Source organism: Lolium rigidum, chromosome 4 (assembly GCF_022539505.1).
Source record: "Lolium rigidum isolate FL_2022 chromosome 4, APGP_CSIRO_Lrig_0.1, whole genome shotgun sequence".
In the NCBI taxonomy this organism is placed as follows: domain Eukaryota; kingdom Viridiplantae; phylum Streptophyta; class Magnoliopsida; order Poales; family Poaceae; genus Lolium; species Lolium rigidum.
In genome coordinates this window covers 255,700,045-255,713,583 of record NC_061511.1, presented here as the reverse complement: position 1 = coordinate 255,713,583, position 13,539 = coordinate 255,700,045, and the positions used below count along the sequence as shown (strand labels likewise).

The 13,539-nt window shown below is 45.3% G+C and overlaps 1 protein-coding gene across 1 annotated transcript in view; it reads left to right on the top strand.

Annotated features, from left to right (window-relative positions):
* Positions 1 to 8,221: 8,221 nt before the first annotated feature.
* Positions 8,222 to 13,539, top strand: part of LOC124650303 (histone H3.2-like) — a 12,655-nt gene continuing 7,337 nt past the window's right edge. The window contains exon 1 of the mRNA XM_047189849.1: positions 8,222 to 8,554. Within this exon, the coding sequence (XP_047045805.1) occupies positions 8,222 to 8,554 (333 nt within the window). The remainder of the gene's footprint in view (positions 8,555 to 13,539) is intronic.

Here is a 13,539-nt window from a genome sequence, read left to right as displayed (position 1 = left end):
GGTTCGGAGTACCTATATTTATAGTTACTGATGGTGATTCTCATTTTTTACATGGATTCTTTAGGAAAAGTTTAGCCAAGTATGGTGTTAATCACAGATTAGCATCCCCATATCACCCACAAACTAGTGTTCAAGTTGAATTAAGTAAAATGGAAATTAAACTCATCTTAGAACAAACAATTAATAGAGCTAGGTCTAATTGGCCAACTAAAATCAATGATGTTTTATGAACTTATATATCTGCTTATAAGAATCCTATGAGTATGTCTTTTTATAAAATGGTATATGGAAAAGCATGGCATATCCCCGTATAAGTAGAACATAAAGCTAGATGGGATGTTAAACAACTCAACTTTGAGTTCAAGACAGCGGGAGAGAAAAAATTATGGATTTAAACATGTTAGATGAATGGAGAAATGAAGCTTACAAAAGTGCTATACTATTTAAATAGAAAGTTAAATTTGGCATGACAAAAAGATAAAGCGAAAGGAATTCAAAGTTGGAGACCAAGTATTATTGTTCAACTCTCGTTTCAAGTTCTCTGCAAGAAAATTATCATCAAAGTGGCAAGATCCATTAGTTGTGCAGGAGGTGTATCGTTGTGGAGGCATCCGTCTTCATGGATATCACAAAGTTAAAACTCATGTTGTTAATGGAAAACATCTTAAGCATTATATTGCATGTGAAAAGTTCATTGAAAAGGTGGAGGAGTTAAATCTCCAGAGTCCGAAAGCCATAATTGCAAAAGAATATCCCCTACCAGACATCATAAAACAATTAAAGTTGAGTTCAGGTATGTAACAATCTCGAACTATCTTCATATTTTAGGAAAGTTATTATTTTGGAAAATAAGAGTGTGCCGCAAAAGATTTGGGCGAAACGGAGTCCCGAAGGGCAAAAGAGGCAAGGTGGTGCGCCCTACCTTGTTGGGCGCGCCACCAAATACCTTTTCCCCCTGACGTCCGTTTCGCCTCCGTTTCGCTCCAACGCTTCATTTTGACCTAAAAACTGTGAATATATACCCCTCTCTGCCGATATAATCTCACATCGATACTTTTTGAGCAAACATTATTGTTTTCTGCATCCGTCTACCAGAGATTTCTCCACCAAAAACCTTCGCAATATCCTTGGGAGATTCCTACCAATGATCCTCCATGCAAGATGATGATGATGAGCTTGATGGACTCAACCACACATCTATGTGGCAGAGGAGGAAGAGGAAGGACTACTCCGATGGAGAAGAAGAAGAATAAGAAGAATAAAAGGAGGAAGAACAGAAAGAACAAGATGATGATGAAGGAGGAGAAGAAGAAGATCACAAGAACATCACCAACGCTCAATACAAGGGGAAGCTTCACCCACCTCCTATACCTCTGGTTGTAGTGAGGGTGGTGTCGCCTCCTAAGAAGATAAGGCGAACTTCTCGCATGAGCACTGGCGGAAGAGTTCCTAGAAAGTGTCTTGCTTCTAGAAATCATGTTGTTAATCTTCGTCGCAGGGAATTTACAAGGGTTCCGGCAAAGGATCTCCCAGGAGAGTGGGATCATCTTCTCCCCAATAAGAAGGAGAGAGGATCAACCCTGGAGTGGAAACCTAGACAGGAGAAGGTTGAAGCAAAGCTTTGGGAAGATCTTGCCAAGTATACTGAGCAATTTTGGCAAGCCTATGACCTCATGATGAGTGTGCTTCATGATCCAAAGAATCAAGAGAAGGATAAGAAGTAATAAGATCTACATCAACACTAAAGCTTGAGGGAGTTTATCCAGTCTTTTATGCTTTTTAGTTTAGGGATTTCTATTTTCGTGCCCTCGGGTCCTTAGTTGTGCTCAGTTTTCCCCAGCCCCTTAGTTTTTCCTCAGTTTTCCCCAAGACCTTGTCTGAAACCCGCAGAAGGAGCTCGGACGGAAGGAATCCCGTTTAGTTGACGTTGGTTGGTGCTGGCAAGTGGGGCCGCTGTTGGTGCCCCGCAGTGGACACGTCTTCACTTATCCAGATCATCGTGGGACCCACAACTTGTCCACGTTAGTGCGCCGGACCCACGGCTTACCCGAGTGACCGTTGCAAAATGGGAGCCCGAGCCAGCCCGTGCCCGTGCCATTGCTTCCCCTTTCTTTCCCCGCGCCCCATTGTTCTTCTTCTCCGCCAGCGGCAGCCCTTCTCCGGTAGGCGGGTGATGTCTAGTTTCTCTTCGACCTCCCGTTCTTCATGGCCGCATTATGGACCCGTGCCTTTGACAAGATGCCCTGACTGCCCACGCCAGGAGCCTCTGAAGCGGTCGATCTGTAAGACGGACGAGAATGGCAACCGTGGACGTGAGTTCCTTGCATGCGAGAGCTTGCCATATATAGAGGGGGATAAGGTTCGATCTCGCTCCAATTTCTCTATTTTCTCTCTATTTTCTGGCTATTCCCTCGAATTTGGGATTTAGGGTTCCCGTTGTTGTTTTCAGATCCTGAAGAAATGCAGGCATTTCGAGTGGATCGATGTGTACGTTCGGAGGCTTCAATTGCAGGAATCAATTGGCGCTATTGGGGAGCGCAATTTGGGAGGGGGGGACTTGTTGTAGAGAAGGCGGCGGAGAGAGGAGCCGTTCCGATTATGCCTAATGCTCCCAATGTAGGACTGGAGGAAGTGAAGGGAGAACTGAAGAAAATGAACAAGCAGTTAAGGCAGCTGATCGAGTTGAAGAAGCAAGCTAATCTGATGGCTGGTTGTTTTTTCGTTGTATAATTGCGATCGGATTCTTATCATTGCTCACCAGGCGCTAGAAGTTGTTACAAGGGATACCTTGTTATAAATTCATTATTCAGTTACATGTACTTGTAGTTGTTTTCATAGTTAGTGTGTGCATTCACCGAAATTACCAACTATATTGGAATGCTAAAAAAAGTTGATAATTATACCACTTTTGGGCCGTTTCAAATTACTAAAACGCCAAAACTATATGGGATCCCCTAAAAGAAAAAGGAAAGCGAAAGATAGTTGATAATTGTTAGAGGGGTGACAATAATGCATTCACCGAAATCCGCAAATATGTATGCCTCATGTTTATACCGAAATTATACCACTTTTGGGCATTTCAAATTACCGAAACTATATGCCAAAACTATATCCCCTAAAAGAAAAAGGAAAGCGAAAGATGGTTGATAATTGTTAGAGGGGTGACAATAATGCATTCACCAAAATCCGCAAATATGTATGCCTCATGTTTATACCGAAATTATACCACTTTTGGGCCGTTTCAAATTACCGAAACTATATGCCAAAACTATATCCCCTAAAAGAAAAAGGAAAGCAAAAGATGGTTGATAATTGTTAGAGCGGTGACAATAATGCATTCACCGAAATCCGCAAATATGTATGCCTCATGTTTATACCGAAATTATACCACTTTTGGGCCGTTTCAAATTACCGAAACTATATCCCCTAAAAGAAAAAGGAAAGCGAAAGATGGTTGATAATTGTTAGAGCGGTGACAATAATGCATTCACCGAAATCCGCAAATATGTATGCCTCATGTTTATACCGGAATTATACCACTTTTGGGCCGTTTCAAATTACCGAAACTATATGCCAAAACTATATCCCCTAAAAGAAAAAGGAAAGCGAAAGATAGTTGATAATTGTTAGAGGGGTGACAATAATGCATCCACCGAGAGAGAGAGAGGGGTGGCCACGAAGAGAGAGAGAGGGGTGGCCACGAAGAGACGGGGAGGGGTATACTGCCCGTTAGATCAGTTGATCAACGGTTCGTGGAGTCGATCCGTGTGACAACGGCTCAACCAATCAGGATAAGTTTGGGCTTCTGAGAGCATTTGTGACAGAACTTGAGGGCAAAACTGAGTAGTACTAACAATCCAAGGGCACATAAATAGTAAATAGACTAAGGGATTCAAACAAAAAGAATTACAAAATGAAAAATGCGTGTTTTGTACAATATAATTCATATTGGGCTACATCAAATTATTTGCAATTCAAATATACATGAGTGTGACAATTATGGCATCATTTAGACAAACTATGTTTTTGGGGAAGATGTTTTGCAAAGGGGTTTGAGTGGAAAACCATGCATCTTCATAGCTACACTAGTGATTCTGAGAAGTGGCAATTTGTGGTAAAACTTGATTTATATATGTTTGTTAAGGTTTTCTTGGTGGAAGGTTGTGTAGGAAGACTCCATGAGTAGGTGCCACTATGTTTTTATTTTTTGAATTTTTTTGCGCATGAAATGCCTCAATTAGATATGTTAATCTCATTTGTTGACTCTCTGTTGACTAGCTACTTGAGGGTAAAAGCTGAGTATATTGCACTTGTCACTCTAAGTACTCGAGGGGAAGCGAGTACGGATAAAATTTCTGTATAAGGCCCGAGGTTATAACTGAGTACACCAAACGTCCTAGGGTTAGACTCGTGTCGCGGTGCACGCTGCAGCCGTGCATAGCGGACGCGTGTTGCGGTACACGCCACCTTCGTCTTTATAGAGCCCTTTTCCTCTCCCTCGACGCACGTTCTCACTGCAACCGCCTCCCCTGTCCCATCATCTTCTCCACAACCGAAGAAAAAACCCCGAAGAAAACTGTCGGCGATGGAGAAGAATGAGATGCCCATTGTCGGCGCATCAGCCGCCGGCGCATCGGCTGCTGCCCCCATCCAGGCCCCTGTCGCTGCTTCCAACGTAGCAGCCGGCGCATCGGCCGCCGCCACCGTCCAGGCCCCCGTCGCTTGGGACCCGTACGAACCAGTGCCGTACGACGCGCCGGAGAACCCCTACGACACCGGCATCGTCGACGACGAGCCGGAGGTAACCCTTTGCTCCCTTGTTCTTATCCCATTTCAATCCTTTTGTGTTAGATCTAGCGTTATTAGGGTTCGTCTGTTCCTAGTTCAATCCATTTGTGTTAGATCTAGCGTTATTAGGGTGCGTCTGTTCCTAGTTCAATCCTTTTGTGTTAGATCTTGCGTTATTAGTGCTTGTGATTTGCTTTTGTTTAAGATTTGTGCCGAACACAAATTGATTCAGGGTTTGGTCAGTAAACAATTGGTGTGTTCAAATTTGTTGTGCATGATCTTTGGTTTACTCACTCAAATCCTGGATATAAGTGTGTCCAATGTAACTGAGGCTACCTCTTTTTTCGAGCCCATATTATCATGCATGATCTTTGTTCACTCTCTGTTCCATCATCGTTGCAATTGACTCCGTGTTTTTGCACGATCTTTGGTGCTACGTGACAGGTGCGGAAGCGGCGACGTCGACGAGCGACGACGAGTCCTTCCACACCAAGACTCGTCACGTCCTCGGGAGGCTCCATTCCGGCCATTACGATGGCCCCTTTGCTCGAGGCATTTACAAGTGCCCCTTCGCAGCAGAAGCTCCGCGCCACCGACTTCAAGCGCACGGTGAACCATGCTGAATCCATTGGCAGATGCGACGCTAGAGTTGGAACGACGGTGAACGTGCATGCGTTCATGGCCAAACACAAAGCACTTGGGATTCACCTGCGCAACCTCCGGACGAGTCACGGGCGCAACTCCGGAGGCGTTGAACATGCCTCTCTGCACTCTCCGTATGTGACTTGCTCTATCCGTAGAGCAGCTTAAATTCATGTAAAATGTAGCTTATGTTGTAGGGTTCTATCGGTACTACTCGTTGGATCCGTCGTGAATATATCTATGCTATGTTGGTCTGCCGTATGCGACTTATCCTATATTTTTTCTGGATTTGTGCCCTAGATTTCCTACCTGATTGGGTAAAAACGAAGGCATAAAGAAATGAATATCTTTAAAAAACAGAAGGAGAAGCTGCTCTAGATTTGCTACCAATTTGGGCTATCAAATATGAATGAGATCGAGCGAGAGAGAGGAAAAAGGTACATTGAAAACTGCTAATGCGGGCGAAAGAGACAGAAACCACTCGTGCCCACGTCCCGGACCCACACGGCTCCACACGCTACGGCTCCACACGCTACGGCCCCACACGCTACGGCCACACAAACATGGTCTCGTCCTGTCCCACGCGATTCTTTTCTACCAGCCCCACACGACGCGGCTCCACAAACGAAACGACCCCACTCGTCAGCACGGAACGGCCAACTTAACGGATTCCTTCCGTCCGAGCTCCTTCTGCGGGTTTCGGACAAGGTCTTGGGGAAAACTGAGGAAAAACTAAGGAGCTGGGGAAAACTGAGCACAACTAAGGACCCGAGGGCACGAAAATAGAAATCCCTTTAGTTTATCATATTAATCTTAGTCGTTATCTTTAGTTTGGTTTTGCTTTCATCTACTAGGTATCGATTTTTCTCATAGTTTGGAAAGCTCTTAGAGCATTATCATGGTCAAGTGGTTTTGAATGAAATATAAAGTATGGTCTCATCCATGCTTCTTTTGTTTGGAGATTTATGGGTAACACTCATGCATATGTGCACCTCATATCTAGAAGTTTCAAATACACCTTGTCTTAAACTAGATTAACTTGAGTATGTTGGACAAGCATGTAAGTTTTCAATAAATAAAACTTGCAACAAAGGAAAGATCCATGCAAGTGATGTCAATAAACAAAAGAAATAGAGAACAACTTGAATTTGGGATGGAGATGTGGTCTTATAGAACAAATAGTTAGGAAGAGATGATGACAAGGATGCATGAGATACTCTTGTACTTCTTAGTAATCAACGGGTAAACTGAGGGTCATGGATATTTCAATATATATGATCAATAAGAAAGTGAGCATTCGGTTAGCCATGGAAAGTGAAAGGCAAAGGTTGAGAAGAGCATATGACATGATTGAAAAATCCATGAATAAGGTTTATACTGGTTACTAGGGGGCAAGACTATTAATTGATATCATTTAAAATATGGAAAGTGTTTGACAAAGTTGAACTTCATGTTTATCTTGTTGTTTAATAAATTATCTTCTTTTAACTAGTTGCTCTATGAGAGTTTATCTAATTGATCTAAGAAAGCAAGGTAAAAAGCCATGCAAAGAGAAAAGAGAAATCTGAAACATGTTCAATTTTACAACATGCAATGATTAGTTTTGTTCAAAAGGTAAGGGGTAGTTGGTAGATTTTCTATTGTATGAAGCCCACATTTGTATGGTTGTTGGTTCATATATCTTACAAGACAAGTGAATATGCATAAGTTTATGATGCCATGCTCGTATTTTGTTATCAACCATAAGCTCACTCAGGCATGATATGATCTATTCGCTTATTTGCAACGATGGGACCGAGCCGTCAACCGCCCCAAGGGGCGACAAGTAGGCTAGGGGCCTAGCTGTGTTTCATTTTAGTATTTGTTTCTTTTTATTTTTTGTTTATTTCATATGTAAATTATGCTTTTCAGTTGAATTAAAAAATTGATGGAAAAATAATATGCGTCGGGCGGATGGGGCACACCCAGACGCAAATAGACGAACGGTAAAAAATAACTATTTTCTTATCCGCGAACCGGCAAACGGACGCAGCCAGTTTCTTTTGGCGTCGAACAATGAGATGGGGCAGAGGACAAAGAAACAGATCGATATCTTAAATTCCAAGAGTGCAAGTGAAAACAGGAATAGAAGTCATGCTTTGTTCACAAGTTCAGTTTCCGAAATGCATAATTTCACGGTTTCACGTTTCAGGGTCTAGCTACGAAAGAACTACAAGTTTTAGGAATTCTGAAGTCCTGACTGTCAATACTCAATTTATCAAATCAAAATCAGTATGCAAGCAGAGGAGAGGACAAATAATTCATACTACAGTGGAGTGATCGGCAAGGGCAACACGTTTTCAAGTCTTCCAACAGCGGCCCGATTCTGGGAATTACTGCAATCTGAACAAATGCCAGGAGCCAGGAAGATACGCCCGCCTCCTAGTCATTTCCAGATATATCAGGAGGTAAAACTAATGCAGCAAGAGCTCAAAGTCTCAAACCAATCAGAATGCAGGAGCCACCATGCCACGGATCGCTCCCCACGAATGTCACGATCCGCGTGACTCACCCGAAACAGTATCCACACCGTCCGCCACTCCGAAATCCAACGCTCGAAACCCTCCTTGGCTCCAAAACCAAAACTCAGTCACCGCGCCCGCGCCCGCGCCCGAGCATACAAAATTTTGGCAGTCTGGCGCCCACCGGCCGCCTATAAAAGCACCCGAATCCCCACCCTTCTTCCTCACTCCAATCTCCTCCATTCCCAGCCACATCTCACCAGAGCTCCTCCCTCTCCTCCACCCTCCCGATGGCCCGCACGAAGCAGACGGCGAGGAAGTCCACCGGCGGCAAGGCGCCGAGGAAGCAGCTGGCCACCAAGGCGGCGCGCAAGTCCGCCCCGGCCACCGGCGGCGTCAAGAAGCCCCACCGCTTCAGGCCCGGCACTGTCGCGCTCCGCGAGATCCGCAAGTACCAGAAGAGCACCGAGCTGCTCATCCGCAAGCTCCCCTTCCAGCGCCTCGTCAGGGAGATCGCCCAGGACTTCAAGACCGACCTCCGCTTCCAGAGCTCCGCCGTCTCCGCGCTGCAGGAGGCTGCCGAGGCGTACCTCGTCGGACTCTTCGAGGACACCAACCTCTGCGCCATCCACGCTAAGCGCGTCACCATCATGCCCAAGGACATCCAGCTCGCACGCCGCATCCGTGGCGAACGCGCCTAGACTGCTCCTTAATTTAGTGCCTGATCTGGAGATGTAGAAAGATGTATCGTGAGTGCTTGCTGGAATCTAGAAGTTGTGGTAGGAGAAGTTCTTGTCGTGCTATGATCCCCTGTGTTAGGTTCTGTTTGTCTCTGATGTTACCTGCTTGTTATCATCAGTAATGAAAATGTTGGCTATCAGATCTGAAATTTGTGCGTTTTGCTTATAATTGTTTTGTCAGTCTGATTTTGTTGGTTGACCTCATCCTGATCTGCTAGTTTGTTCCAAGATGGCCGAAATTTCGAAACCATTGCCGTTCTGTTCTGGTGCTGCTGAATCTGAACATGCCAGGAGAAACCGTAGCCTGTGTTTTGGTGTTGCTGAATCTCAACCTGCTACGAGAAGCAATCGCCTCTGTTTTGATGCTGCTGAATCTGATTATGTGAACATGTTTGTAATCTCTTTTTGCCGATGTGAAACTGTTTGTTTATTCAATCAGATGTTAAGCTAGTCTTTGACGAATGACAATAAACCCAAGCCAGGTAACCCGCCATGCCAACACCGAGTGTGTAATTCGTTCAAGTGACTGATGGATTGTTGCTACCCGTTTACTGGTTCGCCCTACTTGTTATGGAACAGGACTATGGGAGTAATTATTCTGCAACACATGCAGCTATATGTGGGTTTTTGCCATCCAATCTGACCACATTTTCCTCTCCTGAAAAATATAAAAGTAGATCGTAGCCTCATTTTCCCAACTGAAACTGTAGCGTAATTTGAGTACTTAATCTGTTGTCAACATGTCATTCTCTCTGAAGTGTGTCTGTGTGATGTATTGCTGCTATGACTACGAGCAGGACTATATGACTCATAATCAGGGTCTTGCTCATAATATGTGTAACTACTAGATAAATGTCAGTAATTTGGGTAAGTGTGGACCACAAATATCCATCCAAACCAATCTTCCAAGAGAATCTATCTGAATTCATAAAAAGCTTAATCAGGAGGGATGATGTCTGATTGTACACTGCCATTGTCTCGCTTGTAATAAGCTAGTAGTTATGTTCAGAAAAGTTTACTGCACAGTCTAGTGTGTTTGGCCATGCTTTAGGTGGCTTTAGATTTCTGGTTAAGTTTTTGTAAAAAATGGAAGTTTGTTTTCAGATTTAGATCAACTCTAGCAAATTCCGGATAAGTGCCCAAAACCGGATAATTGCCATCCTAAGCAAGAGTGCATAACTCTAACATTCATTCAACATTGGCAAGAGTACCAACACCAATATATCAGGGAATAACAACCGACTATCATTGTCGATGTTGATGGAGAGGCAAAAATACGAATCACCATATTTGAGGACGACGAGCTGCTGCCGGGGCTGGCAGAGCCGAGCGGCGCGGGCCACGCCGCGGCATCACCTCCTACCAGCCATCGCGCTTGCTCGCCACACACTCCACTTCCTTGCCAGCAACCTTGTCAACAACAGCAGCAAGAACATTGAGGCCTTGTTTACTTGTCTAGTATTTTTGGGTTTGGGAGGGTAAAATAATCCCGAAAGTTACCGGACGGCCTGTTTACTTCTCTGGGTTTTTTCGGTAACATCCCGGCCCATCCCAGATCTTCCCGACCCGGTGACCTACACCCTCCGGTTTTCTGAACCACGAGGTCGACCCCGTGTATTCTATCGTGGAAAGGGAGACGAGCGACGGAGGCTACGCAATGGCGGCGACCGGTGGCGGGGAAAGGCGACGGCGACGGCGGCGGGAAAAAACTAGCTGATCAAGACGGCGCCGACGAGATCCTCCTCCGGCGACTGGTCCTCGGTGAGTCCTCGCGCCTCCTCCCCTTTTCCCCTCCTCCCTAGGGTTTCTTGGTGTCGGCGCCGTCCGCGACGGAGCTCTGGGAGCTCGCCGTCGGTGTCGCTGCCGTCCTCGATGGAGTTGTGGGATACGGCACACATGACCAGCGGGCGGGCGGCGTTTGAGCAGCAGGGCAGGGCAACATGTGCGACCTGGTGGCTAGCCCGCACGGGCCGGCATCAGCAGCGGTACGAGGACGACCGTCCGCTCGTGGCTTGTCGATGCGTCTGCTGCCCGGCACTGGATTACTGCGTCTGTTGATGTGTGTGTGGCCTGTTGCTTTCGAGTTTCATTCATGATCTTCCCTGACCAGATTGCTGCTTGCGTGAACTTGCTGGTGTCTTCATATGTTCCTATTTAACAAAATTATCCATAGGCTGTTTAGTATTTTCTGGATTGATATGCTAGCACGGTACCTTAGTCTTCTCTGACCAAATGTCACAAACAGACACTTGCTGTTACTGGAGCGATGTGCAGCATTGCGGACATCATATAACTAGAAGCAAGACTAAAATGGAAGTGAATAGCGTTGCTTACTTCAGATGATTTTCATCTACCTACATGAATAAATACCAACAAGCAAACAGATTTTTTTACATTAGTCCACTAAAGCAATTCTCTGCTCCAAAAATAAAGAACATTCCGGATTGCTGGATGGTTTTACTTCTCCTTGGAGTCTGGCTTTGCAAATAATCTAGTGATTCCTGAGTCTGACGTTGCTTTGGGGCTGTCATGATTCCAGAAAAGGGTCTCGGTGTCTCTAGATAATGTACCATTTACAAGTCTTAGGTGATGTATGCTGCTGTAACTGAAAATTTTCCTTGTTCTTCTGTACTGTATGTATCCAGTACTCTATCCATAGCCATATTGTCTCAACACAGTGTATCATTTATCTAATACATTAGCTATTGTCTACTGTAACACTGCTTGGTACCAATTTCGCTTCTAAGCAAACAGAAATGTGTAGTGTTGAGGATGATGTCTGTAGTTACAACTCATAAATAATATGAGAAGGAAGTTCAATAAAAAGATTTCAGGTTTAAAATACACAGCAAGGGAGCCTTTGAGTAGGAGTTTACTCAGATATGATTCAATCCTTTTGATTAAGTAGCCTTTTCTTTATTTGATAGATACCTGCACCTTGGCCTATTGTTGGATTGGATCAGCCACCTCCATCTTGGGAACTTGTGAGAACTTCAGTTTTTGGTATGAATCATATTTACTGCCAGTACTTGATGTGAAACCATGCAATCTAGCTCTTGTATTCTTATTGTCCTCCTTTAATTGCTATTGTTTTAGTGCTGCAATGAATACACAAAGGCTAGAGCTTATTAGGAAGAGGAGAGAGGAAGACGACGAGGAGTTCATGTTCTTACTTTTACCAATACTGCACTATCACAAAAGGAGTAGAAGAGGGCAAGTAGAGAGAACGCAGCGGCATAGCTCTGTCTTGTATGGCATGCAACGTGTTCAAGGAATCCTTGACGGACATGTTAAGAATTGCCGGGTAGCCTATAGGATGGAGCCACACATTTTCAGATCCTTAGCATCCTATCTTAGAAGAGAAAAATTATTGAAGGACAAAAGGATTATTGTGGAAGAAAAACTTGCTATTTTCCTCTACATGTTGTCACACAATGCCTCTTTCGAAGACCTGCAATTGGAGTTCCAACACAGTAATCGTACCTTCCACAAGTGCATAAGAGAGTTCTTCAACATCATCCCTCACTAGTAGGAAAACCCTTATAGGCGAAGCTTAGTTCTGTGGCGCACCATTAAAAATGCGCCACAGAAATTTATTTTGTGGCGCACCTGACAAGGTGCGCCACAGAAATAGCTTAATTTTGTGGCGCACCAAGGAACACTGCGCCACAAAAACTTTGTGGGGCCCACACCATGTCACGCCCAATCATTGGTTTCACTTTTTCTACGGCGCACTGCTCTTGGTGCGCCACGGAAGTAGCGTATTCGTGGCGCACCTGGCCTAGGTGCGCCACGGAAATAACGTGTTCTGTGGCGCACTGGCCTCGGTGCGCCACAGAAATAACGTGTCCTATATCATGGCCGTACCCCTCCCTCGCCCGTATACCACTCTCTCCCCCTCTCCCCTCTCCCCGCGCCGCCGCCTTCCATGGCGAGCGTTGCCGTTGCCGTCGCCGCCGCTGCCGCCTTCCTCCGCGAGGGCCGCATGCCGCCACACTCCACCCATCCCCGCCACCAGCAGCACAAGCCGCTGCGGCGTGGTGGAGGAGGGGCCGGCGCGGCGTCAAGGTGGAGGAGCCGCCGCGACCTCCACCCCTGCCGTCGTCGTCGGTGAGCTCCTCCACAATTGCCATCGTGTCGTCGGTGAGCTCCCTCCCCTCCCCTCCCTCTTCCTCTCCCGCGCGAGCACAAAGTGCTCGATGAAATGCTGCTGTGATTTTGTGCTGCTGTTGTGCTCGATGAAATGCTGTTGTGCTCCCCTTTTCTTATTCTGTATAACTTGGCTAATTACATGGAATGATTTATGATCCCATTGATGCCATTTATCTGGTATGTGCACATGGATTGAATTATGATCCCATTGGTGCTATGCTTGTTACTGATGGAGCTATAGTTGATTAATTGGTGCTATGCTTGTTACTGATGCTGCTATATTGCTTGATTAATTGGTGCTATGCTTGTTACTGATGCTGCTATATTGCTTGATTAATTGGTGCTATGCTTGGTACTAAATTGGTGCTATGCTTGGTACTAAATGGACATGCTATATGAACACCAGCTACTAGAAGTGACATGCTATATTGGCTCTATATATATCTGCTCCAAAGGTTCCATTTGGAGCCTGGATTTCTCACTTGGTATTGCTTGCTAGTTGGACATTTGGTTGGTTTTGATGCTACTGGTTCATTTAAATGCATGAAATGCTACTATGGTATGCTACTGTGGTTAGGGATGGCACCCGCAGGGTATGGGTACGGGTAGAGCTATCCCATACCCGTACCCATCACCTTCAATCTTACCCGTCACCCGTACCCATACTGCGGTGACCCAGCATACCACTGCATGTTGTAGTATACAAGTCGTTGATA